The sequence below is a fragment of the Haliotis rufescens genome, unplaced genomic scaffold, assembly GCF_023055435.1.
Source record: "Haliotis rufescens isolate VD_foot unplaced genomic scaffold, xgHalRufe1.0.p SCAF_20, whole genome shotgun sequence".
Taxonomy (NCBI): domain Eukaryota; kingdom Metazoa; phylum Mollusca; class Gastropoda; order Lepetellida; family Haliotidae; genus Haliotis; species Haliotis rufescens.
This window is the reverse complement of record NW_025963891.1, coordinates 15,527,718-15,554,807: the sequence shown is the minus strand read 5'-3', so window position 1 is coordinate 15,554,807 and position 27,090 is coordinate 15,527,718. Positions and strand designations below refer to the sequence as shown.

General features: G+C 43.2%; 1 protein-coding gene across 1 annotated transcript in view; it reads right to left on the bottom strand.

Annotated features, from left to right (window-relative positions):
- Nucleotides 1-21,952, bottom strand: part of LOC125371610 (protocadherin Fat 4-like) — a 35,708-nt gene extending 13,756 nt beyond the window's left edge. The window contains exons 1-54 of the mRNA XM_048401027.1: nucleotides 21,803-21,952; nucleotides 21,622-21,686; nucleotides 21,096-21,336; nucleotides 20,703-20,912; nucleotides 20,473-20,589; nucleotides 19,897-20,364; nucleotides 19,059-19,562; nucleotides 18,821-18,952; nucleotides 18,370-18,693; nucleotides 17,744-18,253; nucleotides 17,490-17,630; nucleotides 17,161-17,355; nucleotides 16,714-17,046; nucleotides 15,819-16,604; nucleotides 15,439-15,630; nucleotides 15,171-15,299; nucleotides 14,872-15,057; nucleotides 14,600-14,746; nucleotides 13,835-14,158; nucleotides 13,534-13,719; nucleotides 13,298-13,420; nucleotides 12,349-12,855; nucleotides 11,895-12,224; nucleotides 11,616-11,750; nucleotides 11,138-11,458; nucleotides 10,822-10,998; nucleotides 10,565-10,693; nucleotides 9,790-10,410; nucleotides 9,486-9,668; nucleotides 9,237-9,365; nucleotides 8,579-9,091; nucleotides 8,214-8,354; nucleotides 7,700-7,891; nucleotides 7,457-7,591; nucleotides 7,135-7,320; nucleotides 6,668-6,991; nucleotides 6,089-6,547; nucleotides 5,617-5,937; nucleotides 5,323-5,508; nucleotides 5,074-5,211; nucleotides 4,428-4,940; nucleotides 4,171-4,302; nucleotides 3,529-4,035; nucleotides 3,281-3,418; nucleotides 2,936-3,124; nucleotides 2,451-2,777; nucleotides 2,075-2,206; nucleotides 1,784-1,960; nucleotides 1,324-1,635; nucleotides 1,086-1,208; nucleotides 793-978; nucleotides 556-684; nucleotides 267-449; nucleotides 29-151 (exon numbers count right to left, since the gene is read on the bottom strand). Of these exons, the coding sequence (XP_048256984.1) occupies nucleotides 29-151; nucleotides 267-449; nucleotides 556-684; nucleotides 793-978; nucleotides 1,086-1,208; nucleotides 1,324-1,635; nucleotides 1,784-1,960; nucleotides 2,075-2,206; nucleotides 2,451-2,777; nucleotides 2,936-3,124; nucleotides 3,281-3,418; nucleotides 3,529-4,035; nucleotides 4,171-4,302; nucleotides 4,428-4,940; nucleotides 5,074-5,211; nucleotides 5,323-5,508; nucleotides 5,617-5,937; nucleotides 6,089-6,547; nucleotides 6,668-6,991; nucleotides 7,135-7,320; nucleotides 7,457-7,591; nucleotides 7,700-7,891; nucleotides 8,214-8,354; nucleotides 8,579-9,091; nucleotides 9,237-9,365; nucleotides 9,486-9,668; nucleotides 9,790-10,410; nucleotides 10,565-10,693; nucleotides 10,822-10,998; nucleotides 11,138-11,458; nucleotides 11,616-11,750; nucleotides 11,895-12,224; nucleotides 12,349-12,855; nucleotides 13,298-13,420; nucleotides 13,534-13,719; nucleotides 13,835-14,158; nucleotides 14,600-14,746; nucleotides 14,872-15,057; nucleotides 15,171-15,299; nucleotides 15,439-15,630; nucleotides 15,819-16,604; nucleotides 16,714-17,046; nucleotides 17,161-17,355; nucleotides 17,490-17,630; nucleotides 17,744-18,253; nucleotides 18,370-18,693; nucleotides 18,821-18,952; nucleotides 19,059-19,562; nucleotides 19,897-20,364; nucleotides 20,473-20,589; nucleotides 20,703-20,912; nucleotides 21,096-21,336; nucleotides 21,622-21,686; nucleotides 21,803-21,952 (13,761 nt within the window). The remainder of the gene's footprint in view (nucleotides 1-28; nucleotides 152-266; nucleotides 450-555; nucleotides 685-792; nucleotides 979-1,085; nucleotides 1,209-1,323; nucleotides 1,636-1,783; nucleotides 1,961-2,074; nucleotides 2,207-2,450; nucleotides 2,778-2,935; nucleotides 3,125-3,280; nucleotides 3,419-3,528; nucleotides 4,036-4,170; nucleotides 4,303-4,427; nucleotides 4,941-5,073; nucleotides 5,212-5,322; nucleotides 5,509-5,616; nucleotides 5,938-6,088; nucleotides 6,548-6,667; nucleotides 6,992-7,134; nucleotides 7,321-7,456; nucleotides 7,592-7,699; nucleotides 7,892-8,213; nucleotides 8,355-8,578; nucleotides 9,092-9,236; nucleotides 9,366-9,485; nucleotides 9,669-9,789; nucleotides 10,411-10,564; nucleotides 10,694-10,821; nucleotides 10,999-11,137; nucleotides 11,459-11,615; nucleotides 11,751-11,894; nucleotides 12,225-12,348; nucleotides 12,856-13,297; nucleotides 13,421-13,533; nucleotides 13,720-13,834; nucleotides 14,159-14,599; nucleotides 14,747-14,871; nucleotides 15,058-15,170; nucleotides 15,300-15,438; nucleotides 15,631-15,818; nucleotides 16,605-16,713; nucleotides 17,047-17,160; nucleotides 17,356-17,489; nucleotides 17,631-17,743; nucleotides 18,254-18,369; nucleotides 18,694-18,820; nucleotides 18,953-19,058; nucleotides 19,563-19,896; nucleotides 20,365-20,472; nucleotides 20,590-20,702; nucleotides 20,913-21,095; nucleotides 21,337-21,621; nucleotides 21,687-21,802) is intronic.
- Between the last annotated feature and the right edge of the window lie 5,138 nt (nucleotides 21,953-27,090).

The following is a 27,090-nucleotide window of genomic DNA, read 5'->3' as shown; positions in this document are numbered from 1 at the left end:
TTTGCAAAAGGATATCATTCAGTCTCACCGTATCGGAGGGTTGGGATCCTTCGGTGAGAAGCTTCTTCAATGAGATAACTCCGTTATCGGGATTCACGTAATAGAATTCAAAGGCTCGGTTATCGCCGATGATCTCATACTTGACAATATTCTGAAATAATTAAAAAGAATTCATCCATGAAAAACAAAAAAAGCATTAGTCCTTTGATAAGAATTCATTATCAGTTATCATAATGAAATGTATAGTAAACAGAATGCAGACTTACCCCATCACTGTCACTTGCAGAGATCTGTGTGATGTTAGTTCCGAGTTCGTATGTGTCTGGAATGGTCACCTCGTAGGTGTTGGTGGTGAAGATGGGGGAGTTGATGTTGCGGAGGACGGCAATACTGACCTCAGCTGTATCCCTAACAGCAGGGTAGGCGGAGTCATACACAACGACAACAAGCTGCAAAACAAGGATGACATTAGCATTGATGCATACAGTCTCGGAACAGAAACTAGATGTTCCATTCGTATTATCAGTAGGACAGCCTTGAAACCTATCAACTTACTTTATAGTTTGTTCCTCTGTCAAACAGCAGAGCTTCTCTGTCATAGACTGAGACCACGCCAGTATTAGAGTTGATCTCAAAGAAAGCTGGTGCAACGCCATCGCCTGTAATCTCATACATAAGGGAGCCCTGAAAACCGACAAAGGATTATAATAGCATGTTTCGGACAGGAACACGGGCCTTTTACTTCTGTCATCAAATTCATATTCTTTTAGCTCATATGCAAATATCACGAACCTGTAAATCGGCATCGAAAGCAGACACTTGGTAGACGGTGGAGCCATTAACGGTAGTCTCTTGTACCGCAGTCGTGTAGGGATCTTGGACAAATTGTGGTCGTTGCTGATCACGTTCGATGACGACTGTGACATTGGTCCTCGAAGTTCTCTCTGGTGCGCGTTGATCACCAGCCTGGATCTGGAACTGGAACGGAAAAACTTAAGTCAAACAATTGTGAACATAATCTTTTAGAAGAACGTTCTTGTTTGAGGGTTTAAGATTTCTGTGAGGGTATATGTAGATTGAGTTACCTGGAAGCTTTGCATGGTAAGCTCACGGAGTGAGATTTTCGTCGAGAGTTGTGCAGTTCTAGGATTAAGGTAGAAGTAAGTTCCGGCAGAATTAGTGTCCAGCATTCGGTAGTCAACCAGATCCTGAAATAATTAATATTCATTCAGGATACAAAATATATATCAAACAATAAATATGTTTTCAAGAATTGTAAAAGATATTTGAAAGCAGTTATCGTCATTTACAATTTGAACTTACCCCATCAGCATCAGCTGCTGTGACTGTCAGAACCACGGTGCCTATGACAGTGGTATCTCGGATACTGATCACATAGCTGTCGTCAGTGAAAACAGGGCCGTTCTCGTTCCTTGTCACAGTGATGTTAACTAGCGTTGTGGCGGTCTGTACACTGATGTCGAGTGTTGCTGTAGCCTCGATCTGGAGTTGGTAGAAGGTCAGGCGAGCAGGGTCACGTCTCAAATCGTCGCGAACAGTAATAGCACCAGTTTGGGAACTGACGTTAAAGAAGGTCGGTGCTGGGGAGATCCCAAGCACTCGGTAAGTTGCAGTCTGAAACGAGAGAATAATAGGAAGAAATAATTACGGTTCTGATGAAATACCAATGAATTAACCAATTTTAGTCGTTAAGAGGTATTAGAGGTTGAGTTCAAAGTTGTTGCAGTGAAATCGTGGACTATCATAAGGTAGATGTGCATACCCCTGGTTGAGCTAGAGTGACCAGGATGGTTCTGTTGACCTCTGTGTTCTCACTGATGACCACTCTGTAATAGGGTAGAGTGAAAGCCAGGCGACCAGTCTCTCTTAGAACCGTTACTTCAACGTAAGTAACGGCACTTCTGCTAGGTGAACCACCATCTGTTGCAATCGTTCGGATCTGAGGAAGAAACATTTGGAAAGATTTATATAAATATTTACATAAAATATAGTGTTCAAATTAAACCTTGGAGTTATGATTTTAAGGACAAGTATGACTTGAATGTGAACTCACTCTGAAAAGATTGATGTTGATATTTTCCACAGGTTTCAATAAAGTAATTTCTCCTGTGTTAGGGTTGATGAAGAAGTACTCTGTTGCCACATCACCTCCAGCAATGGAGTACAGAATGGCGTTGTCTGGAGCCTGTAACAGAGTATTAAACTTTTACAACCACATCACTCAGACATACATCATGATATAAGGACATTCGGAGATTAGAACATTATCGAACTGACGGGACTCAACCCAAAAAGTACGATAATCTGTACTTTACTAAGAAAATGTTATTCCAAATATAACATTTGTTACAATTGACCACTTTTTAAATGGCATTGTGTGATAAAACATAAAACATTATCTATCGTTTAGGTAATCAGACGAAACATACCCTGGTGTCGGCATCCGTTGCATTCACATCAGCAATGTTAGAACCAACAGTTAGTGTTTCCTTGATAGAAGTCCTTATGAAGTCCACATTCGTGAATAAGGGAGAGAACAAATTCCTCAAGACGTTGACGACTACCACCGACGTGGCACTCCTCGAAGGAACACCGCCATCTCGAGCAAGAACACGAGCTATGTACCGAATTTCAGTATCGGTGGTGAGGTCGGCACCATTTCTCAGAGTGATGAGACCACTGCTTGGGCTAATGGTGAAGAAAGAGGTCGCAGAATCGTCGCCGATGAGTTCGAATGCGAGAACATTGAAAGGAGCCTGTAAGAAAATCGATCTGGTTAGAATAAAATTGTTATTTTCATGATGTCAAAGATTGCAATAAACATTAAAAGATATAGTAGATTTGTTTATGTTGCACTTGCTGGGGTGTAAGGATTATACATGCATCTCTGTGTATGACCATGTGATGTTCGTACCATAGTGTCCCTGTCTGTAACAGTAGTTTGGTAGACGCTGCTCCCGCCCGGAAGGTTCTGCGTGACTGTGGTGTTGTAGGGCGCCTGAAGGAACTGGGGGCTGTTCTGGTTTCTCATAACGGTGATGGTCACATCAACGGGCGTCGCGTTACGTTGAAGGGCGCCAAGGTCATGTGCTGTTGCTTGGAACTAAAAGAGGTATCATAAATATATAAATGATGAGTATGATTATTTTGCAGAACGAATTGTGAATAAGAAAATATGGTAGATAAATAAAACTTTAAAATTCGATATTGCATTTACGAAGTATTGATTTCATCATGGTAGAATAAGGTTGATGCTTACAGTAAACACAACAGTGTTTTGGGTGTCATCGGTGAGAGGACGTCTTACGATGACGTCGCCAGTCACGGCTTCAATCATGAAGTATGCGTTATCAAGTGTGTCTCCTGACATACCATAGCGTACAATCTGGTTTGGTGTCTGAAAAACGACATATATATTGATATAACAAATGAAAAGTGTTAGAAAATAAGCAGGGCACGATTTATGGGACTGTCGCCAACGTTCAGTTTGCAATGTTCGGTACTTACTGTTGTGTCAGGGTCATTGGCTGAGACTCTGAGAACACGAGCTCCCACGGTTTGAGACTCCAAGATAACTTCTCCATACGAATTGCTGGTAAAGGTTGGTGGGAACAGATTCCTCTCAACGTTGACCTGCACCACAGTGACGTCACTTAGTCTCGGACTTCCGCCATCTTGGACACGTACTCGAATCTGGTACTGGTCATCGAAATCAGATGAGATTGACTGAGACAAGCTGATCACACCTGATGATGGGTTTATGACGAAGTAGGTTGGTGCGGAGTCGTCACCGATGATGTCATATGTCAGGGTGTTGTATGGTGGAGTGAGGTCGGCATCTGTTGCTGACACGGTGATGATTTGCGCGCCTGTTACAGCATTCTGGGTGATGTTCTGCGTGTATGGTTCCAAAGTGAAGGCGGGTGGGTTGACGTTGCGGATGACATTGACGGTTAACTTGGCAAGTGTGCTTGACAGAGCAGGGGACCCTTGGTCAGTAGCCATGAGCAAAAGCTGGAAGCAGAGAGGTTCAGTGTTATCCAGTAGTCATCAAATACCACGCAAACTGTGCACCGGTACATAATAATAATCATCATCATCATCATAATAAAGGAATATTACATGAGTTGACATTCTGATTGATCCTACCTCATAACTGTTACTGGTTGTCCCAATGAGGGAGGTCCTCAAATAAACGTTGCCGTTGACATCATCGACGAAGAAAATGTCCCTGTAGTTTGAGGTTGGTGCGAGACTGTACATCACAACATTGTTTGGACTCTGAAGACAGAACGTGTACAAGAAAATTAGAATACGTTGGTGTGTCGTACGAACAATATTATATCCAAAATAGAACATATTTTAGGTTAGAATTTTTATGAGATACCAAAACATCTTGTTCTTACATTTGTGTCTTGATCTCCAGCAGAAACTTGTGTGATGGGGCTCAGGATGCTGTGTGTCTCCAAGATGGTTGTAGTGTAATCACCCCTGGGGACCCAAGTGGGTGGGTGTTCGTTACGTTGGACGTGGATGGTGAGGACTTCATATCTCTCGCACGAAGGAGAGCCGCCATCACGGGCACGTACTCGTAACCTGTACATGGTCGTGGTGTCAGAGAACAGATTAGGCAGTGCACTGACCGCACCAGTGACGGTGTTGATGCTGAAGTAGACAGGTGCATTGTCGTCACCGATGATGTCGTATATGAGAGTACTGAATCGTCCTGGTGGGTCGTTGTCAACACCGGTGATGTTGTACAAGCTGCTACCAAAGTTGACAGACTTTGGAATGGTGATGTTTGCCGGGAGGTTGGTGAACTGCGGGCAGTTGTTGTTACGGAGGACGTTGATCCTCACAGTGGCAACCTGAGTGCTCTGCTGGGTTGGAGTACCGAGATCAGAGGCTCTCACTGTCATCTGATTAACAGAGAAAACGGATATTTAAGTAATGTACAGAGACACGGGAAACTGCACAGCAGTTCAACTTCATGAATAATATTGGTACGTATCTATATCACAAAAATTTGCAATGATCTTTCAATCCTCTTACCGTATAGATCGTAGTATCGGTGAGATCCAGAGTGAGAGAGCGTTGAGCAGAGATGGTTCCATCAACGTTGTCGATATTGAAGTAAGTGAGGGCCTGTTGAGTGCCTGTAGCCTCATACCGCACGCTGTTGTAGGGACTCTGTATAAAAGGAACATTGTGAAATTAATAACATAATTATATCAGTTTTTACTAACATGCAAAAAAATATCCTTGGCTATTAGACATCCATGCAAAACACTTATCAAGTACCTTGGTGTCTCTGTCAGTTGCATTGATCCTAATGATGGATGTGCCAAGGGTTTGGGTTTCGTAGATGTCGGCCTCGTAGTTAAGAGGGTTGAACTGTGGTGCGAACAGGTTCCTTGTCACCTGGACATTGAACGTGGCCGTGGCTGTCCGTGAGGGCGTACCCTGGTCAGTGGCCAGGACTCGGATCTGAAACAAAAATATCCCCGTGAATATATAGAATATTCTGTTTTCGAATTAATTGTTTACCAACAGAATGTCTGCAGAATGTTCATTGGTATTTCCAACAACACTTACTCTGTATGACGTCTCAGTATCAGGAAGTATGGATTGAGCTAGAGCGATCTGTCCAGACACGTCGTCGATGGTGAAGAAGGTGGTTGCTGAGTCGTCACCGATGATGCTATGACGGACAACATTGAAGGGAGGCACGGTGTCCCGGTCTCGAGTTGTTACATCAAACACAAGAGTATTAGCTGGTGTCGTCTCCGGAAGGAATGTGTTGTACTTGGTGTTGAGGAACTCGGGAGTGAAACTGTTTCGGTTGACAATGACCGTCACATTGGCCACTGAACTGGTCAAGCGAGGTACCCCAAGATCATATGCCCGAACGTACATCTGTAAAAATCAATTAGATAATTTTATGCACTTTGCTTACTTGATCGACAATATTGTGTCCAGTTGTAATTATTTGACGATGAACAAATGTATTCAGGTGGTAAATAAATTATTAAATATATTGTAGTTTTTGTATTTTGTTTGTACTTACGGTGAGGACAGTTGCTGTGCATGGAGGGTACATGATGGCTCTACGGAGAACCAACTGTCCTGTTATCTCATTGACAAGGAAACATTCCTCGTCGCCTGTATTAGCCACTGCCTCGTAACGAACGATGTTGCTTGGTGCCAAAGTATCTGAGTCGGTAGCATTGACGGTGAGGATGACGCTTCCAAGTGGCAGAGTCTCGTCAATAGTGGCGGAGTGTTGGTTGTTGATGAAGACTGGTGCACGGAAGTTCCTGGTGATTGTCAACACGCAGACAGTTGTATTGAACTTGAAGGGCACGCCCTGGTCACGAACTTGGATACGGAGACTGTACTTATCGACATTTTCCTGGGATAGAGACCGGCTTACCGTCACAAGACCAGACGAAGGGTTGATGTTGAAGTAGACGGGCGAAGAGTCGTCGCCGATGATGTCGTAAGTGATACGACCAAATGGAGTGTTCTGAAAAATGTACAAGAACCGTTATCTCATTGATCAACGGGTTTAGAATAGAACTATTTATATTACCATTATGTTAGGATAATTATAATTGTTATCATCATTATTGTTGTTTTACCATACCGTTGAATCACTGTCCACGGCAGTGACTTGTGTGACACTGGTTCCAACAGCTACATTCTGGCTCAGATCTCGGTTGCAGGATTCACCAACAAAGACAGGGAGGTGGTCGTTTCTGATGACGTTGATGGTGACGAAGGCGTTGTCTGGAGCAATGAGGGGGTTGCGGGCGTTGTCTTGCACAGACACGGTGGCTACAAACTGCTTTTGGGAGACGAGCGTTAAGGCCTTTTTCACATAGACGGAACCGATGCTTGGGTCGATGGCGAAATACTCCTGGGCTAGACTGTTACCAACCAATCTAAAGGTGACATCGTTGTAAGGACTCTGAAATAGTCGAGCATCAATATAAGTTCGGTTTTTCAGACAAGCAGGTCATTGCTAAATAGGTCTATCCCTGGTTCTTACAATATAGCGTTTCTTGGGTATGCACGGTTGTCATTAAAAACATTAGGCGATTATCTACTTACAGATATATCCAGATCAATAGCTGAGAGTTGCTGTATTGGAACGCCCAGGTCTTGAGTTTCATAAATGCTGACGCTATAGTTCTGTGTAAGGAACCGGGGAACGTTCAGGTTGCGCTCAACGATGATGAGAACCGTCGTGGTCGCTGTCAGCGAGGGAAAACCGCCATCTCTTGCCAATACTCGGAGCTGCATGAACAAATATTCATTATGACATTTTGTATTTGTATTCGTTTTGATGACAATACACATTAAGTCGTTATAGTTCAATTATGATCTGAAACCTATTAATCTGAAGCAAGTTAAATATTGAGGAATTATTCACCTTGTACTCCGAAGCAGTGTCGGACTGTAGGTCCTGGCTGTTGGTGGAAATGTCTCCACTTTGTGCGCCAATTGTGAACATGTTTGGAGCATTGTCGTCGCCGATGACGGTGTAGGATACAATATTATAAGGAGCCTGGAACAACAAAAGGGGAGCGAATGAAGCAAAATATATCCTTCTTAAGTAATGTTGGTATATGTCAGGGTATATTTTGCTGACTTAATATTATTCGACATCACATACCCTGAGATCGTTGTCACGGGTGGAGACAGTGATGACACTGGACCCGGCTGGAGTGTTGAAGTTGATGGTGGCTTTGTACGGCTCCGCCATGAAGAAAGGTGGGTTAATGTTCCTCTGGACGTTGATCCTGACATTAGCCAGAAGGGTGGACACCAAGAACGGGGTGCCAAGATCCCGCGCCAACACCTGGAACTGGAGGAAAATGAAATGATGTATTTGAAGGTAGATACAGAGAGATGAAAGGTTTTTGGACACTATGGTGTATTTGAAGGGAGATAAAGAGAGTTGAATTGTCTTTGGACACTATGGTGTATTTGAAGGGAGATAAAGAGAGTTGAATGGTCTTTAGACAGTATGGTGTATTTGAAGGGAGCTAAAGAGAGTTGAATGGTCTTTGGACACTATGGTGTATTTGAAGGGAGATAAAGAGATATGAAAGGTCTTAGGACACTATGGTGTATTTGAAGGTAGATAAAGAGAGATTTTCGCTGCTTTAAAGTAAAGGGTCGTGTACCTGGAACGTAGCCTGGTTCTGGGTGTCGCCAGTGAGGGGGGCTCGGACTGAGATGGCTCCTGAGGAACTGTCCACTTGGAAGTAGATATCAGCCTGAGACACCCCACTCTGCATTTCATACCGGACTGTGTTGAAGGGAGGCTGGAAATATTGATATATCTAATTAGTATAAATAAAAGCGACAAAACCATGTCCCCTTTTCATACATCATATCACTCTTGGATGCAAAGTTGTTGAATGCAATCTATAAATATATAACGTCAACGCTATAAAAAATTATATGAATGGATCACTGGAAATCAGTAATGACATTTTTAGAAGTTTTAAGAAATACTAACTTTAAGAAAACCTTGACTTGTACATACCCTTGTGTCATTGTCTACAGCTCGGACTTGTAGTATCGATGTTCCTACTGCGATAGTTTCCAGAATTTCTGTTTCATAGTTGCGCTCATTGAATTGAGGTTCGAACAAGTTCCTCAAGACAGTGATCTTAGCCACTGCCGTAGCACTACGGGGCGGGGCACCGCCATCGTAAGCCACTACTCTTCCTTGGTACGTGGCAAGTGTTTCCGCAGTAAGACTAGCTCTGACAGAGATAGTTCCTGTGATGCTGTTCAAGGTGAAGTAGGATGGCATAGAGTCGTCTCCGATGAGGACGTACGATATGTTGGAGAAGGCTGATCCCTGGGGGTCATTGTCGCTGGCAGAGACCTGGAGAACGCTTGTTCCTACAGGAACGTTCTCTCTTATGATTTCTTCATAGGGGCCGCCGACAAAGAAGGGACTGAACTGGTTGCGGTCAATTGAAATGGACACTTGGGCTAAAGTGGAGCTCTGCTGAGAAGGCACACCGTTGTCAACTGCTCGAACGTTGAACTTGAAAAAAAAAGCCAAAGAGTGAGTGAGTTGGGTTTAACGAGATGATCAAGAGTGATTCTTTGATTTATTAATAGAAAGCATGGAGTAGATCTTTGAAATCATCAAATAATGTAATTGTAGATTTAGGCTAATATATTCTTACTGTGAATCCATTTGAAGCTATTTCTGTGAGAGGACGGCCGATAGTGAACACTCCCGTGTCTTTGTTCATATAGAAGTAGAGCGTTCCTTCAGATGGGGTGGCAGATACAATCTCATATTGCACAGAGTGCTGGAAAATGATAATATTGACATGTTATGGAAGAATATATCATGACATTATGACGTCAAAGCACAGAAGCTGAAAAATATTTAAAATGAAACATTGTAAGAACATAATTCCAATACTCACCGAGTCAGCATCAGTGGCTGTGACTTGGACAAGATTGGCACCAAGAGCAAAGGATTCTGGAATACGTCTGGCATAGGTGGTCTGCGTGAAGACTGGGGGGTTTGGGTTACGGTTCACGACAATGGTTAAGTTGGCATAGTCCTTCTGAAGAGGTCTTGCGCTGTCATAGGCCATCACACCAAGCTGGAAACGAAACAAGACAGTAATGATAAGTACTAGTTTCACAATTATGTCAGTTTATTTTCCAAATATTTTGCAATAGTTACATAACGACTTTAGAATAGAAGTTTAATAACCATCTTACCACATATGACGATGAGGAATCAGTTGTTAAAGGCGCCCTCACGGTCACAGCTCCTGTATTGGAGTCTATTTTAAAGTAGCCTGGTCCAGCAAGATATCCGATTGTTTCGTATACAATGCTTCCTTGTTGATCCTGATCAGTAGCTTCCACGTTGTATATGTTCGTGCCAACAGGAACGTTGAAGGAGACATCGGTATTGTAAGGCTCTCTCACAAAGGTTGGGGCATAGGTGTCTCTCAAAATGCTTACAATAACCGTTGCGGTGTCGGTTTTGGCAGGCTGCGACTGGTCACTGACGATGACGTTAAACTGATAGACATTAATAGTTCCCCCTTCCAGAATCGTCCTGAGAGAGATGAGTCCTGATGAAGGGCCAAGGTAGAAGATGTCGGAGATGTTCCCCTGGGGAACAATTGAGTAGGCGAGGATGTCTTGAGCGTCGGCGTCAGTGGCTGTTAGTTGCTGGACAGATGACCCTAAGTTCCGGGTCTCTGGAATGGTCATTTGGTAGATCTCTCTACTGAACACAGGTGGGTTCTCATTCCTGATGACAGAGATATTTACCTGTGTCATAGCCGTCTTAAGACCAGTAGTGAACTGACGGGAAGCCTTAACGTGGAGCTGAAAGGAAAGTAAGGTAAACCCAGGTAAGATCACCACGAAAACAACCGACGAAAGTGAAAAACAACTGTATCATTTTGGATAGGTTATGTTCCGCTGAGATACGATGGTGAAAACCTAGGATTATTTTAATACTATTTCTACAGCTACTTACATAGTACATATTGAGTTTGTTGAGGTCACTCCTGAGATCTTTCTTGACCAAGATGGTTCCAGTGCTGGCGTCTATACTGAAGTAGTCAGGCCCGCTGCTATACCCAGTCAACATGTAGCTCACGCCAGGCTGGAATAAGATATTAATACTTAATGTTCTCTTGCTATCATATGTGTGTTTATTAAGTTAAGAAGTGTCTGATACGACAAGGGATATAAACGCGGAAAATGTTGTTTTCTGAGAATTGATGCACCTACCCCAGGCTGTGCAACAGTAGTTGTGACTGCAGTGTTGACCTGTAGATTCTCGGATATACTGGCTCTGTAACTAGGGAGGCTGAACTGAAGAGAGTCGGTGTCCCTCAGAATGCTGATTTCAACGGTGGTGGTGCTGTGTAGCTGAGGGAAGCCGCCATCTTGGGCCTGAACAATTAGCTAAAACAAAAATTAAACATAAGTAACTATGTAATATTATTTCGAAATGTGCTTACACTTATTACTATTCATAACGTGTAGCGATAATAAATATGATACGAAACAATAATGAACAATCAAAGTAGGCCTTCACGCTTACCCTGAATCCAGAAATACGGCTGCCATTCACAGATTTCAAAAGAGTTATCCTTCCATCGACTGGATTGACAAAGAAGTAGGTAGTGGCATCTCCATCGCCAATGCCGCTGTAGCTAAAGACGTTGTTGGGAGCATCAGGATCGGCGTCGGTAGCGTTGACATCGGCGATCAGCGTACCTACTGCTGTGTTTTCTTGGATGACGATGCGGATGACATCGTTGTTTGTGAAGATGGGTGGAAAGATGTTCCTTTGCACAGTGATGTCCACAGTTGTTGTAGCGCTTAGTGAGGGGACACCGCCATCATAGGCAAGGACTCGCAGCTACAAGTGGAGTGAAGATATTTCAAATGAACAAATGTTTTAGACTACCATGAGTTATATGGAGAAAGGATGACCTTGTCTGGTTTCATTTAGTTTGTGTCTATGTTCATAATTGATTGACGATATATAACGTGACTCCATTGAAACATTCACTCACCTTGTAGTTTAGAGCGGAATCTTTGGCCAGGTCGACGTTGTTTGCAACACGGATGGTTCCAGAGTTGTCAAGAGTGAAGAGATTTGGCGCCGAATCATCTCCAATAACACTCAATGTCACCTGATTGAATGGGGTCTAAAAAAATAAAATAAAATATTATATTATAGTTTTTCATAAGAGCAATATATTTTAAATATGAGAAAATACCTCGGTTATTTAACTATTTATTGTTACAATTTATCATCACGATTTATACCAATAACAGTAAAAAAAACGTACTCTGGTATCAGCGTCCACAGCTGTGACTTGAATGATGCTGCCGCTAGCGCCTAGAGTCCTGGAGATTGTTTTGGAGTATGGCAAGCCCTGGAAGGTGGGGGCGTTGTTGTTCCTCGCTACTGCTACCGTCACTGTAGCCGTGTTGATGGCGGCGCGGGGAGGGATGCCCATGTCTCGCCCGGTGATGGTAAGCGTGTATGTGGATGGTTTGTTGCCGTCAACAGACACTGAGCGAAGCAGGGAAATTTGACCAGACAGACTGCCCACTTGGAAATACTCCTTGGCCACTGCATTGCCAGACAGTGTGTACTTGACCACATTGTTGGGAATCTGTTGAGGAATTATTATGATTAGTATGATCAATTATTATGATTATGATTTGTTTATTACTTTAAATGAAATGAAGGTGATTTACAAAGAGGATGTTAGATTTTCTCAAGTCGTAGTAACTTACATTCACATCATTGTCCCTTGCAAGAACATTGAAGAAGGACTCGCCAAGGGCTTGGTTTTCAGTGATTGCAACGTTAGAGAATGTTGTCTGGAACTCTGGAGGGAAGAGGTTACGGGTGATGTTCACAGACACGACTGTCGTATCTGACAAACTAGGACTGCCACCGTCTTGAGCCAAGACACGAATCTTATAGATGCTGCTGGAATCGGTGTTGATGTTGCCGTTGAGCCTGATAACGCCGGTAGAGCCGTCGATGACGAAGAGGCTAGGTGCTGCATCATCCCCGATAATGCTGAATCGGATCCTGTTGAATGGCTCCTGTGTATCAGCATCAGTGGCGGCTACCTGAACGAGGCTGGTGGAGACGGGCGTGTTGGAACTGAGGTCTGTGGTGTAAGGCTCACTGATGAAGGTTGGTGGGTTTTTGTTACGGAGGATAGTTACTGTAACGGGGACAACAGTGCTGTTCCTCGCTGGACTTCCGCCATCACGGGCTAGTACACTGAACTGAAAAATCAATTTCACCAAATAATGAAGAATTTATATGACATATGACATATTTATTACATAACGGGATATGATGAATTTATTAGAATGAATATGAATGACATATTTATGACAAAAATATAAAAACGGGATACGATGAATTTATTAGTATAATATTGTTATCAATTTAAAACGGTATATGATTGAATTTATAAGTAAATGTTTAATATATAGTGTGTTTTGTCCATTGAGTCCTGACCCGTGAAGATCCGAGGTAGAATAGGTCTTCAGCAACCCATGCTTGCCGTAAAAGGCGACTATGCTTGTCGTAAGAGACGACTAACGGGATCGGGTGGTCAGGCTCGCTGACTGGTTGATGCATGTCGTCGATCCCAATTGCTTGGATCGATGCTCATGGTTTCAATCACTGGATTGTCTGGTCAAGACTCGATTATTAACTTACTGTAAATGAGCTCTGGGACTCTCCAACAAGATTCTTTCTGACACTCATTTGACCCGTGATCTGGTCGAGGTAGAAGCGATCCTCGGGAGCGGCAAAGAAGTAACGAACCACATTGTAGGGAGCCTGGAAGAAAATGTACATTGTTACACACGCGCAATGGAGGTATTCTACAATAGATACTGTGTTTATTGGGTTTCCTGGGATAAACATGTTAATATCTGGTACAATCTACTCACTGTGACATCAGCATCGTTGGCAACGACATTGATGAAACTGGTTCCTGGAGCAGTAGTTTCCAGAATGGTGATGTCGTACGATTGTCTGAGGAAGCTAGGGTCGTGCAGATTGCGGTTGACAATCACGGAAACAAGGGCTGTTGCTGTGAGACGTGGGTTTCCGCCATCACGTGCTCGGATTCGCACCTGAAGTGGTAAATGATGAATGACAGTGGCTGACAAGAATATTAACACCGGCTGATCTGATTGAAAGGGACGAATGGTTCGGTATATTTGCATAAGGAACAATAAAGACACTTACTGGGTAGATGAGTTCCGATTCCATTAGAATGCTCTGCGTCAGCCTGATTTGACCGGACTGTGACTCGACTGTGAAGAACACAGGTGACACATCGTCGCCGATGACGTCGTATTGGATGGTGTTGTAAGGAGCCCTGGTGTCCGAGTCCTGGGCATCTATGTCGTACACAGGTGCCCCCACTGATAAGGTACTGTTGATGCGGGCGCTGTAAGGTTTGCCAATGAAGAATGGTGGATTGCGGTTCCTGACGACGTTGACGATGACGGTAGCGGGGTTGGTGCCAGACAGGGGAGGCACACCGTTGTCTGTAGCGTCAACGTTGAACTGTAAAGACAAATTGATACTAAGGTCATAACTGTACACAAATTTCCGAATACGTTTTAAATATAGATTATAGTTTTTCCACCTTGTTCTTTAACTTACTGGACCCGTGAAGATCCGGGGTAGAATAGGTCTTCAGCAACCCATTCTTGCCGTAAAAGGCGACTATGCTTGTCGTAAAAGGCGACTAACGAGATCGGGTGGTCAGGCTCGCTGACTTGGTTGATGCAGGTCATCGATCCCAATTGCGTGGATCGATGATCACGATATCAATCACTGGATTGTCTGGTCCAGACTCGATTATTTACAGACCGCCGTCATATAGCTGGAATATTGCCGAGTGCGGCGTTAAACAACAAATCAACCAACCAACTTTAACTCACTGTCGCTATATGGCTGAAATAATGCTGATGCGACGTTAAATTCTCACTCACTCTAACTTACGGTATAAACTGTAGCCTGGGAGGTGTCGGTCATTAGAGACTGTCGGAGGGTTACATCTCCGCTGACGGAATCGATGATGAAGTAGTCGCGTCCCCGAGAACTGGACGTGCCTTGGCTAATGCTGAATCGTGTTACATTGTGGGGAGCCTGAAACATTAAAGTTTGAAAGGATTACTGTACACAATTACTGTACACAAGTTCCATGCGATTTATATATCTGTTGTGAACAGAGTTGATGATAGGTACAATGAATATTATATTCCAATACTCACCCTTGTATCTGCGTCAGTAGCCAGCACTCTGACGAGACTGACTCCCAGTCCAGTGGTTTCCAAGATGGTTTCTTCATAGCGTGTTGGGTTGAACACTGGGGCGTAGAGGTTGCGCTGAACATTGATGTTGACCAGTGCAGTGGCGCTTCTGGGTGGAGAGCCACCATCGCGAGCTTCCACTCTTAGCTGGAGAGAAATCGGTGACAATATAGATAAATTCATTTCAAATATCTTGATGGATAGTAGTAGTATTTAGGTGTTTGTTTTCATTTCAAAAGGCATCTGTAAGACGAACTTACCCTGTAAAACGGGAGTGTGTCGCTCCTGAGATCTCCCTGTATATACACAGAACCAGTCTGGTTGATGCCGAAGTATGTTGTAGCAAGGTCGTCACCGACAGCCCGTAAGGTCACGGCATTGAAAGGAGTCTGGAATTCAGGAAATTCATCAATAAGTCGTTTGATCAATGAATGGCATATTCATAGTTCGATGAATGAAACAGATTGATTCAATGTTTAAGTAAGTTAGAGGGACTTACATTAAAATGTGCCTGAACAAGAAACTCACCACAGTGTCTGCATCCGAAACAGTAACCTGAGTGATGACAGTCCCAACACTGCGCATCTCTGGAATAGTGACGCTGTAAGGAGACTGGAAGAAGAATGGGGCGTGGCTGTTCCGTGTCACCTGGATTCGAACCTGGGCTTCTTGTGATGTTGTCAGAGGGGGGACCCCGGAGTCAGAAGCTCTAACGGTCATCTGTAATGGGGGATATTAAGTTACATATATTTCAGATATTATAAGAATTCTTATTATGAATGATTATGTCATCCAGTTACAGATGTTTTAAATTACGTTTTAAGTCATTTATAAAGCGGTTTATCGCTAAAATGCGGGAATGTTTACAATTAAAAACTATAATAATATATTATTTTAGAAGTACTTACCACATAAACTGAGTTCTGGGTCGTGTCGAGGGTGAGAGATTTCTTCACTGACACATCACCAGATACAGCATCAAGAAAGAAGAACTCGTCGGCCAGTGAGTTCGTAGTACTAGACAAGAATCGGATGACATTGTGAGGAGAACTTGTATCGGCATCAGTAGCGCCGACAGTAGCAACTACCGTTCCCAGCGGAGTGGTGTCAGGGATGACCTTCTCGTATAGTGTAGGGGAGATAACTGGTGCATTGAGGTTCCTCTTAATGGTGACGGTGACCACAGTGGTGTTACTTCTTGGAATAGGTTGACCATTATCATAGGCCCGAACCCGGACATAGAATGTACTCTCGACTACGCCAACCAATGATTGTGATAAGGACAGTGTCCCCGTGGTTTGAGCAATATCAAAGTAAACTGGGGCAGCGTCATCTCCGATAATGTCATAGTAAACCCGTTCAAAGGTATTCTGTGGATCATTGTCCAAAGCCGTAACCTGGGCCACTGAAGAACCCACTGCGAGATTCTCCGAGATTTGACGAGAGTACGAAGAGTTGAGGAAGAAGGGGGTAAACTTATTACGCAGGACATTGACCAGGACTGTTGCCGTATTGGCAGCTGGTCTTTGGGGTTGGGCATTGTCTGTGACACGGACCAGGACAGTATATTGCTGAGCAGTGTCCTGGAGGAGCGAGGTCTTCAGCCGGATGTGGCCACTGTTGGGGTCAATCGAGAAGTAGGTCATGGCCGAACTGTCTCCAACCAGACTGTAAACCTCAGTATTATAGGGAGCCTGAAGGTGAAAAATACTCACATATATGGACTGAACTTTGAATTAAATTCTGAAAAAAAAATTCTTTATGTTTTAATACGTATTGAAATTGTTTGGTCAATGATCTTACCGCTGCATCGTTATCAATGGCGGACACTTGGAAGACAGGAGTGCTGAAGTCGGCGTTCTCGAAGATTGTGGTTGCAGCTGTGAAGCCGGGGCCGGAGGGGTTGACCCAGGCAGGTGCAAATAGGTTGCGGTCCACTGTCAGCGTCACAACTTCGTAAGCATTCCTTGAGGGATTGCCACCATCGTAGGCCATAATACGAAGTCTATAGAAGGGCGCGGTGTCGCTGGAAATGGATGCGCGTGTCGTAATCTGTCCAGTGACGGGATTGATGGTGAAAAGGTTGGGAGCGTTGTCGTCGCCAATCAAACTGTACTGCACTGTGTTGTAGGGAGACTGTGAAGAGAAATTAGGACATATTTAAGATGGTAAAAGAATAGAGCATCACGAGCATACACTTCAGATTTGTTATTGAAGTGCTTCAGATCTGACAATGAAGGTTGTACACACCCTAAGATCGCCATCATTGGCTTTGACTCTAAAGACGCTTGTTCCCAGAGCTGTGGCTTGAGAAATAGTGTCAAGGTATGGAGTGTTTGCAAATGCGGGTCCAAACTGGTTTCTGATCACGTAGATGTTGACAGTTGTAGGTAGTGTGGCCCTCAGGGAGACTGGGACACCCTGATCCTCGGCAGCCACGGTAAGCTGAAACAGTGGAAATAGTAAATACTTTCAATTAGGGAGTAAACTTTTTAAATTAATTAAGATAAATTTGATCCTTTTGATTCAATAGGATATAGATGTATAGAATATTTAGACATCCCATGCAGTCAGCGTACCGTGTATCTGTCGTTGTTCGCGGTGGTGTCGTCAATTAGGGAGCGCCGAACAGAGATATCGCCAGTCACAACGTTGATGTAGAAGTATTCCAGCGCTCTTGCAGTTCCCACTCCACTATACACAATAGCATTGTTAGGGGACTGGAAAGAAATCGAAACAATATAGTTCGCATGGCGTTTGGTTTTATATTCATTCGGAAAAGGATAAATCGAAGCTTAAGATCAGTGATGAATTTGCATCGCAAGCCACTTACCATAAGATCAGAGTCTGTGGCTCTGGCTGTGACTATAGTGTCTCCCAGGTTTTGAGTTTCCAGTATAGTGATGTTGTAGGACTGAGCGTTGAACACGGGCGCTGCAAGGTTCCTGTTGACAGTAATAGTCACAACTGTGAGGTCACTTTTGGGCGGCGATCCACTGTCCTCGACTCGTACCAACACTCTGTACTCCGTTGTTGAATCAGTGGCTACACTAGCCCTCAGTGACATCAGTCCGGTGACACTGTCAATGCTGAAGAAAGACGGGGCGGTGTCGATGCCGATAATGCTGTAGCTAATGTCTCCGAAAGACGCTTGTGTGTCAGGGTCGACAGCGGTGATCTGAATGACAGACGACCCAACAGCCAGATCCTGGCGAATGGATCTGCTGTAAGGTCCTCTAACAAAGGAAGGACCGTTTTGGTTGCGTACAACATTGATGACAACGCTGGCATCGTTGGTTGAAGTTTTTGCTGGGGTACCACGATCGATTGCTCGAGCAGAAAACTGAAACAGATAAATATGTATCAGTTTAGAACCTGATAGTTAGAAATATATTTGAATTATCAAAGCATCATTAGAATGGATAACATCGCGTTGGATTAGGATCAAACTGTACTTACTACGTATTGATTAGGATCCGACGAGTCTGAAGTCAGGGGAGTCCTGATGCTGATCTCACCAGTGACCTCATTGATCTGGAAGTGTGCTAACACTGTAGCACTTCCGGTTAGTTGGTAGTATACGACATTATGTGGGGTCTGCCGGTCACGATCGGTTGCAATCACTGACAAGATTGGGACACCCAAAGCTTGTGTTTCAAGGACGTTGGTGGTGAAGGTTTGACTCTGCCATTCTGGTGCGAAGAAGTTCCTCTGAACATTTACAAGGACGATTGAAGTCGCACTTCTGGCTGGGGAACCATTGTCTGTGGCGACAATTCGAACCTTAAAGAGAAAATGGTGTACAAGTTATTTTCAGCATTAATAGGCAGTAGATAACAACAGTAATATTGGATAGTGCTTTTTAGATGTCATATTATTAGATAGGGCATTGCAATGTGAATACACTTACACTGTATCTGTCGACGTTCTCAGACTGTAAGGAGGCCTTGACTGACAGGAGTCCTGTGATGGGGTTGATACCAAAGAAGGTCCCGGCAGAATCATCACCAATAACAGTGTATCTGATCTGGTTGAACTGGGGCTGAAAATGGTAAAAAACATGGTAAAAAATTATACCAAATTTCATATTAATTCATCAAAAAATTATTACGCATTATACTGATTATTTTACTCATTATTTTCCTTACATTTGAGTCCGAGTCGGTTGCAGAGATCTGGATGACGGAAGACCCGATCGGAGACGTTTCTGTAATAGGGGCGCTGTAGCTTGAGTTGAAGAAGATTGGAGGGTTCTGGTTTCGCGAGATTGTCACTGTGACTACAGCATTGGTCTGGGCTGCAAGCGGAGCTGGAAGACCACTGTCCTGAGCGGACACAGTCACCTGGAATGTGTTGATGGTGGTGTCGGCTGGGGAGCGCTTCAGGGAGATTTCTCCGCTAGAGGATATAGCGAAATAATTCACAGCGTCCTGGTTTCCAGTGATGCTGTAGGTCACTTGATTGTAAGGGGCTAGGATATCACTGTCCACTGCCTGGACTTTGGCTATAGAAGTAGCCAGTGGGAAGTTCTCGACAATTTGAGCTGACAGTGATGTTTGAACGAATGCGGGGCGGTTCAGATTTCTGTTGATGATTATTGTTGCTGTTGCTGTTGTTGCAAGACTTCCACCATCAGTAGCTACAACTCGTAACTGAAATATAGATATTGAAGATCTTACTTCATATGAAAAGACCCAACATGTCATCGAGATTATTGACTTGTCTTTGCATGTGTATGTGACGGGTGCCACGGGTGAGGCAGGATACGCTCACCTTTTCAAACACCTGGTGTCATCACTATTTGATAGTGATTCATAAACACATGCTTATGAAATAGTCGGAATCGTACTATCAACTCTGCTTTATGCATAGATTTCTATTGGATATGGAAAGGGTTTTGTCGCTTTATTATTATTATTATTATTATTATTATAAAAATAAAAATTTACTCTTTGAATGGTAACTGTTACTTCGTAGAAAACTCACCAAGTAAGACAGGCTAGAATCCCTTGTCAAAGTATCCTTCACAATGATCAAGCCACTGTTAGCCCCATCAAGTCGGAAGAAGGAAGGTGCATTGCCATCCCCAACAAGTGAATAAGAGATGAAGTTGTATGGTGACTGTGTATCCCCATCAGTGGCCGACAAGGTCAAGACGCTACTACCAACCCCCAGAGTATGATCAATGGTGGCCTGGTAGTTGGCACTGTTGAAGACTGGGGCCTGGGTGTTCCTCAAAACGTTGATGTTCATGGTGGCAGTTCCTGATAATGGTGGAGTGCCAAAGTCGGTGGCCATCACCACGACCTGGTAACTGTTGGCACTAGACGTATCTGTGTTAAAAGACTGACCCAGATGGAGCTGGCCGTTATTGGGGTTGATGTAGAAGAGGTTTCTGCCCTGAGAGGGAACAACGCTGCTGATGCTGTAGGAAATGCGGCTGTTGGCCATATTCTGTGGGAAGAAACATACAGCTGGTTTTAAATATATCCGAGGATACTGCATTAATTTCAATCAGTGAATTTGTATGTTTCACAGAGACCACGTGGACATAATACTTACAGCAGGGTCGTTGTCTGAGGCTGTGGCTGTGACAAGGACGTCTCCCACAGGGGTACTCTCCTGCAGGGTTATAGCCGTGGAGGATAAGCTCACTACTGGAGCATTGTCGTTTCGATCCTGAAAAGTCATTTATGAAACAATCATTAGTCAAATACAACAATAATGTTTTTTTCGCAGATAAAATCAGTTTTAGTTTATTTTGGATGTATATCAATGGGGAGATAACTCACAATGACGGATGCTCTGACAGTCGCGGTGGCTGATGGGAGGAACGAGTTGATGCCATCGGCTGTTGTGACGAAGAACTCGTAAAAGTTCGTTCTTTCATAATCAAGTGGTTGTTGAGTGCGTATCTCGCCATTTTGTGAGATGGTGAAGTTGCTAGCTCCACTGCCGATCAGTTGGTAAACGATGTTGTCGACAGAGTCTGCGTCTTCAGCCTGTTAACAATCAAATCATGGAAAGTTATTAAAATGCATTATTGTGCATTACACATATTCGTTAAAGTTCACACGTTTATCAACATTCTTATGATTTCGAGTATTGGTCGTAAAATGGGACACGGCGTTAAACTTAAAAGACCTACTGTAACAAACTATTCTATGATTTATAATGCAACACACCTTAACAGTAGCGACCAGATGACTGGCCTCATTTTCTGGAACTTTGGACTCGTAGAGTGATTGCACAAAGATGGGGATGTTGTCTTGTTTGTCTTGAACGTTGATGGTGACAGTGGTTGTTCCACTGCGACTGTCAACTGCAGCATCACGGGCAATGACAAGAACGTAATGCACCTTCTGTATCTCGTAGTCCAGAGCTTGGGTAGTAGTTATCTCCCCTGATTGGGAGTTAATCGTAAATCTGAAAATAATCAAATGAAGGTTATAATATCTTCATTCACCCATGGGGGCGGTGGGGTAGCCTAGAGGTTAAAGCGTTCGCTTGTCATGCCGAAGACCCGGGTTCGATTTCCGACATGGGTCCAATGTGTGAAGCCCAATTAAGATGTTCCTAAAAGCGACGTAATACCTCACTCACACACTGATTAACCCATGTCATTATCTGGCCAGGAATGAGGGCGTAATTTCATATGAGGCATTTTACTTACAAAATATAAACTTACGATATCATAAGGGTTGAACTTACTTTTCAGCACTCAGTGAGTAGAACATCTGCGAGTTGACTGTGCCTGGCTCGTCTTGGTCGTTTGCCTGCAAACGTAGATATTAAGAAAATAAATCAGTTTGTATTTTAAACTGCGTATAATCGAATTTGATGGTTAGTATTTTTTAACAATAAAGAAAACAAACTGAAAACTATCACGTACCGATACACGCCCAACAGGTGCGTTGACCACATTCTCGTCAACAGCGAAGTTGTATTGCGGACTGAGGAAGGTGGGGTTGTTGTCGTTGATGTCGGTGACCACGATGCTGAGAGTAGTAGTTGCAGTCTGGGGTGACAAGAATAGCGACATGTAATAAGCATTCATTTCAACATATAATGGATATTTTATATTGTTTTACTCTAACAGTAGTTAGTGATAATAGTGAGTATTACGACCCGTGAAATAATGGTTTAGTGATAGAGTGGTGTGATGTACGCGTTGTATATCCTTACTCTGCTCGAGGGGTCCGACACATAGACGAACAGGGAGTAGTTAGGGCGACTCTCTCGGTCCAGGCGATTTCTCGTTCTTACGACGCCACTGAAACAAAACAGGTTATATTATACCCTTTTGATATAGTCTGAATCGTACAATATTTTTAGTAGAGATTTCTTAAGACTAGGAAAAGGGAAATACTTTTTGGCGTTTTCACTTTTATAGATAACATTGGTGATAATAATATGATGAAGAATTAGAGAATATGCATCATCATAATAAAACATGATCTTCTCACTTGTTTTGCTCTATGGTGAAGTCAAGGTTGCCGTTTCCTGAGATGATGCTGTATGTCAGAACGTCGTTGTCTACATCAGTTGCCTGCCAAACAGAGAAGGTAATTCATAAAAACACTGTATTAAAATCTTCTGATTTGAAACGAAACCGTGTCACAACCTTACAATGACATGTGGACCAAGATTTTAGCACAACAGATGTAACTATACTTACCGGAACTGAAAATATCGAGGTATCTATGGGTACGCCCTCGCTGATGAAGATGCTGTAGTTAGGTGATGGGATTGATGGGCCCTGGTTTCCGGTTCTAGTGATGTTGACAATGACGGCGGTTTGTGCCGACTTCTGTTCCCCGACGATGGCGTTGTCAGTAGCCTGTACAGACAGGGTGTAGAGGTTGTTCTGGACCACCCTTCCCACAACTCGAATACTTCCAGTTGTACTGTCAACTTGGAACTTGCCATCCCCGTCACCGCTGACGCTAACAAGGGAGTAGGTGATGGCACCGTTGACACCAATGTCATTATCAGTTGCTGTAACCTAGACAGCAAAGGGATAACAATGTCATAGTGAAGATGTTGAAAAATTGTACATTGTTTTATCGTCAACAAAAATTAAATGATAACGATAATGTCATAAGCAAAGGCAGCATGGTTTAGCATTCTTGTTTCATTCCGTATAATCTGTAACTTACCGTGAGGATGGTTTGGGGGTTGAGAGAGTAGTCTCCCTCTCCGACCTTGGTGACGGATGTTGTAGCTGGGAAGGTTGGGGCGTAGTCGTTTTTGTTGAACACGTTGATCGTCAGAGAAACTGTAGATGATCGTTTCTCTGCAGTGCTTGCTTCGGCAACAATGACCTGAAAAGGATATTCCGTGAAATGAGGATTGTAAATGTTTCGGTTGCTAGTGTTCCCATTTAAAGTCAGAAAATTAGTCATTTGAATTTAGAAATACAAATTATATAGATATTAAGGTCCATTACTCACGGGGAAGGAGACAACGGGTGTTGTTTCAAAGTCCAGGTTGTTGGTGTTGAGGCTGATATAGCCGTTGCTGTTGACGCTGAAGATGCTTGTTCCCGTTACAGTAAATGTGTAAGATTGGCTGGGGTCAGACGCAAGCTGGAGGTAAAACAAGATCAGTTGAAGGAAGAACTTGTAAAATATTGCTACTGGATACGGCAAGGCAGTGGCTATCTGGTTTGACCTTTAAACAAAAGTGGGACTCACCGTATCGCTATCCGTGACTTGCAGCTTCAGCAGCTGTGAGTTAGTCACATCCGTCACCAGCGTTCCCACGGGGGAGTTCTCAGAGATGTAGCCAGTCAAGCTTCCGGTTGATGAAGTCACAGATGGGGCAAACAGATTAGCAGAGTTGATGGACAAGACAATCTGGGCCCGTTCGTAACGCCTCCGGTCTGATTGCTCTTCGGCCTATGAAGACAAATATTGTGATGATCATTATTTTTGCCTGGGATTACAATAATTCAGAAAGATAGTTATGATGGAAATATGGTATATTTGGGCTCTGAAACACCGACCAGTTCTTCATTGGTCGTTCAGCTGTGTTCTTTGTCTATCAGGGGGCACGGGTGGCCCAGTCGTCTAAGGCGCTGAGATTCGCTGTGCAGAGTTGCATCCCTTGGGCACGCCAGAATCCTATGATTGTGGGTTCGAATCCCGGTTCGCCCCGATTATGTTTCTAGGTTTGTCAGCACCATACCCGTGCTCGTGGGTTTCACCGAAGTGGTAAACGTCTGAGACCTGCATCGCTTCGGGCTTTCCTACCACATTAAGCTGACACGCCGCGATATAACTGGAATACTGTCAAAAGCGGCGTTAAACCCAACTCACTCACTCCCTTTTTGTCTATCACCATACATATACGTACCCTGAGAACAATGGTGAGCGTCTGTGTTGAGAGTCTGCTGATGCTCTGTATCTGGTTAATAACGGCTGTGTACGTGTTAGACCCTGGAGCGGGGTTTTGGGTGTTGGCGGCAAACTTGCTCATGTGTCCTGACGGGATTGCTGCAAAAGGTTGCAGAAATATTAAAATCAATAACAAATATCTCGCTTTCTTTCACTTTGATAGTCATGAAGTTTGATTGTCTTGATGAACACGTCTCCTTATTGATTATTCAGAAAATAATTTCTTGGAAGTTTTTCTTTTTTTCATTTAAGATAAGCTGTGGATTAGATTACTTACTCTCTTGGATGAAGAATTTGATTGGAGAGTTCAGGGTATCCTGGTCTCTGGCTTGGATGATAACGGTCTGTTGTACTGGCGTGATCGCGGGGGATGGGAAGAACGTCAGCTGACCAGTCTGAAACATAAATGTTAAACATAAAATGTATTCAGACAGTATTCAGACAGTTAAACATTTTTATCTCGGAAATAAATGTATAAACTACTGACCAGATCATTTGAGGTGATCTTGGTGGTGTAGCGTGGGTTGTAACAGACCCCGTCGTAACGAGTACAGGATGAGTATTCAAACACGGGGCCCAAATCATCTCCGTCTCTGATGTCGATCCTCAGAGTTGTAAATGACCTTTTGCGGCTGATTTCTGGGTACGCTCGGTCCTGTAAGCAAAAGAAATACATGCATATAAGGTACCAAACTTTAAGTTCAAACGGAAAATGGTTTATGTAGTGTAGTGTATTGTCATTGAGATTAGTGCTATAGTAAATAGTACCAGCTTGCTCGCGCTATGACGTACCTGGTGACGTCAGCGCAGACCGATGTACTGACGCCATGATGAAGAATAAACCCATGATCGTAGTCCAGCTTTTCGTGTTATAGATACGGAGATAGTTCAATATGAGAACTAAAGGAAATACATCACATGCTCCATATTGTATTTTAGTTTTAACTGTTTTGAACCTTACCGAGGCGGAAATGTTAAGAACGAAGTATGCATGGTTGATAGCGTTCAGTTCTTCAAAGTCAAGATCTCCTGACACCGTCACAAAGCCTTCACTGGGACGGAGAATCTGGAATACTGCGCTGCCATCAGTCTGAAAAAAAAATGTTATGAACATGAATACTTAGAATTCCAGAATAATAAAGAACAGGTTCAGTACCTGTGTCAGAGAGTAGTAGTGGTTGATTTAGAGGATATGAGAGATGAACATTAGTTTATTATAGCAGTGAAACATATAACAGTTGTACCTTATGGTACGTTTGTCTCACCTGATCACCTGATCCAGGCATTATGCTAAAGTCAATGTGTTTATTTCCTCCAAAATCGAGGTCGGTAGCAGAAAGTCCTTGGAAGACCGTTGTTCCAATTGGGGCAAGCTGAGAAGAGAAGGAGTAAAGTTAGCACAAACCAGGGAGAGACTATGTTTAACATATTTTAAAATGTGTTCTTGAGATGCCGTTACTTGATTTGTAATGAGCATTTTTACTTTTTCCAAAGAGTAAATATTATTCATGATTTTTAATCTCAGTTTATGTTACCTCGCTGACTGCTATAGTATAAGGGGCGCCGACGAAGATGGGGGCGTTGTCGTTGGTGTCCTCGATTGCAACTCGTAGTGGGTAGAACCGGGTAGTTGATGAGATCAGAGAGTTGCATTCCATTGTGAATTCAAACACACTTTGATCGTCAAAGCTTAATGGGGAAGCGCCCTGAAACACACATTTGTAAATCCTGATATTCGCGTGTGATATCACGACAGAGATTAAAAAAAAACGTCAGGAAATCGTTAACATAATGTATCCGTTTATGATTTTATTTAACATGTTTGGATTCACACACGTAACCAAGGAATACGTACATCTCTGTCGAGTGCCCGAAATAATCGAATATATATGCCGCTTTGGAAATCTTCAATACGGAAATAATCATTTGGGTTGATTCTAGCCGTGCTCTGTAATAACGTCAGGGACGCTGTAGTTCCCACAGTGCCGAATATCCGTATCCGGGCCACGTGATAGTCGGGGTTTGCTTGCAGATCTGGAAACAGAGTCTCAATTAATAATGGTACAGTTAACTACGGTTATAACGCACACGCTTATAACGAACTGACGGATATAACCAACTTGCTTTTTAGTAGCGACTATTTGCTGTAGTTATGCTGTATATATGCTTATAACGAACTACGGTTATAACGAACTAAAATTAGTTCGTTATAACCGTAGTTTACTGTACATGTAGAAACATATAGCAAGATACTAAAATATGGCGTGTTTATTATCTATAACCATGAACCATTGAAAGGTTTGCAAACTTTCAAAAAATAAACAATATTCATTCGTTAACTGAAAAACGTACCTGTTTCTGTTGCCTCCAAAATTGACACTGTTAGCGTTGAGATTCCGCCAGAATCTATCGGTGTGCATGCTACAAGGATAAACACAGGGGACATATGAAGAAAAGACTATGCAAATTTATTCATCTATTAACGACACAAGGACACTTATATAAGAATATATATGAGAGAGTTATTGCACTCTCTAGCCTAGTTAATAGAGTTAACCAACTTACTCAAATGAAAAAAATAGAAATATATATAAACCATGACTTACGTTCTTGTGATAACGCTGTGCCTAGGATGAGTAGTAGCGACAAGGCGGTGAGGTCTGTCATCATCAGAGTCCCCATTCTGTGAATTATTTGGGCTTAGCCCTGCAACGAAAATATACAACAGTCAAAAAACAATTTCCGAAAGTAAACGTCTTCACCTGACAAGTGGTATGTGTGT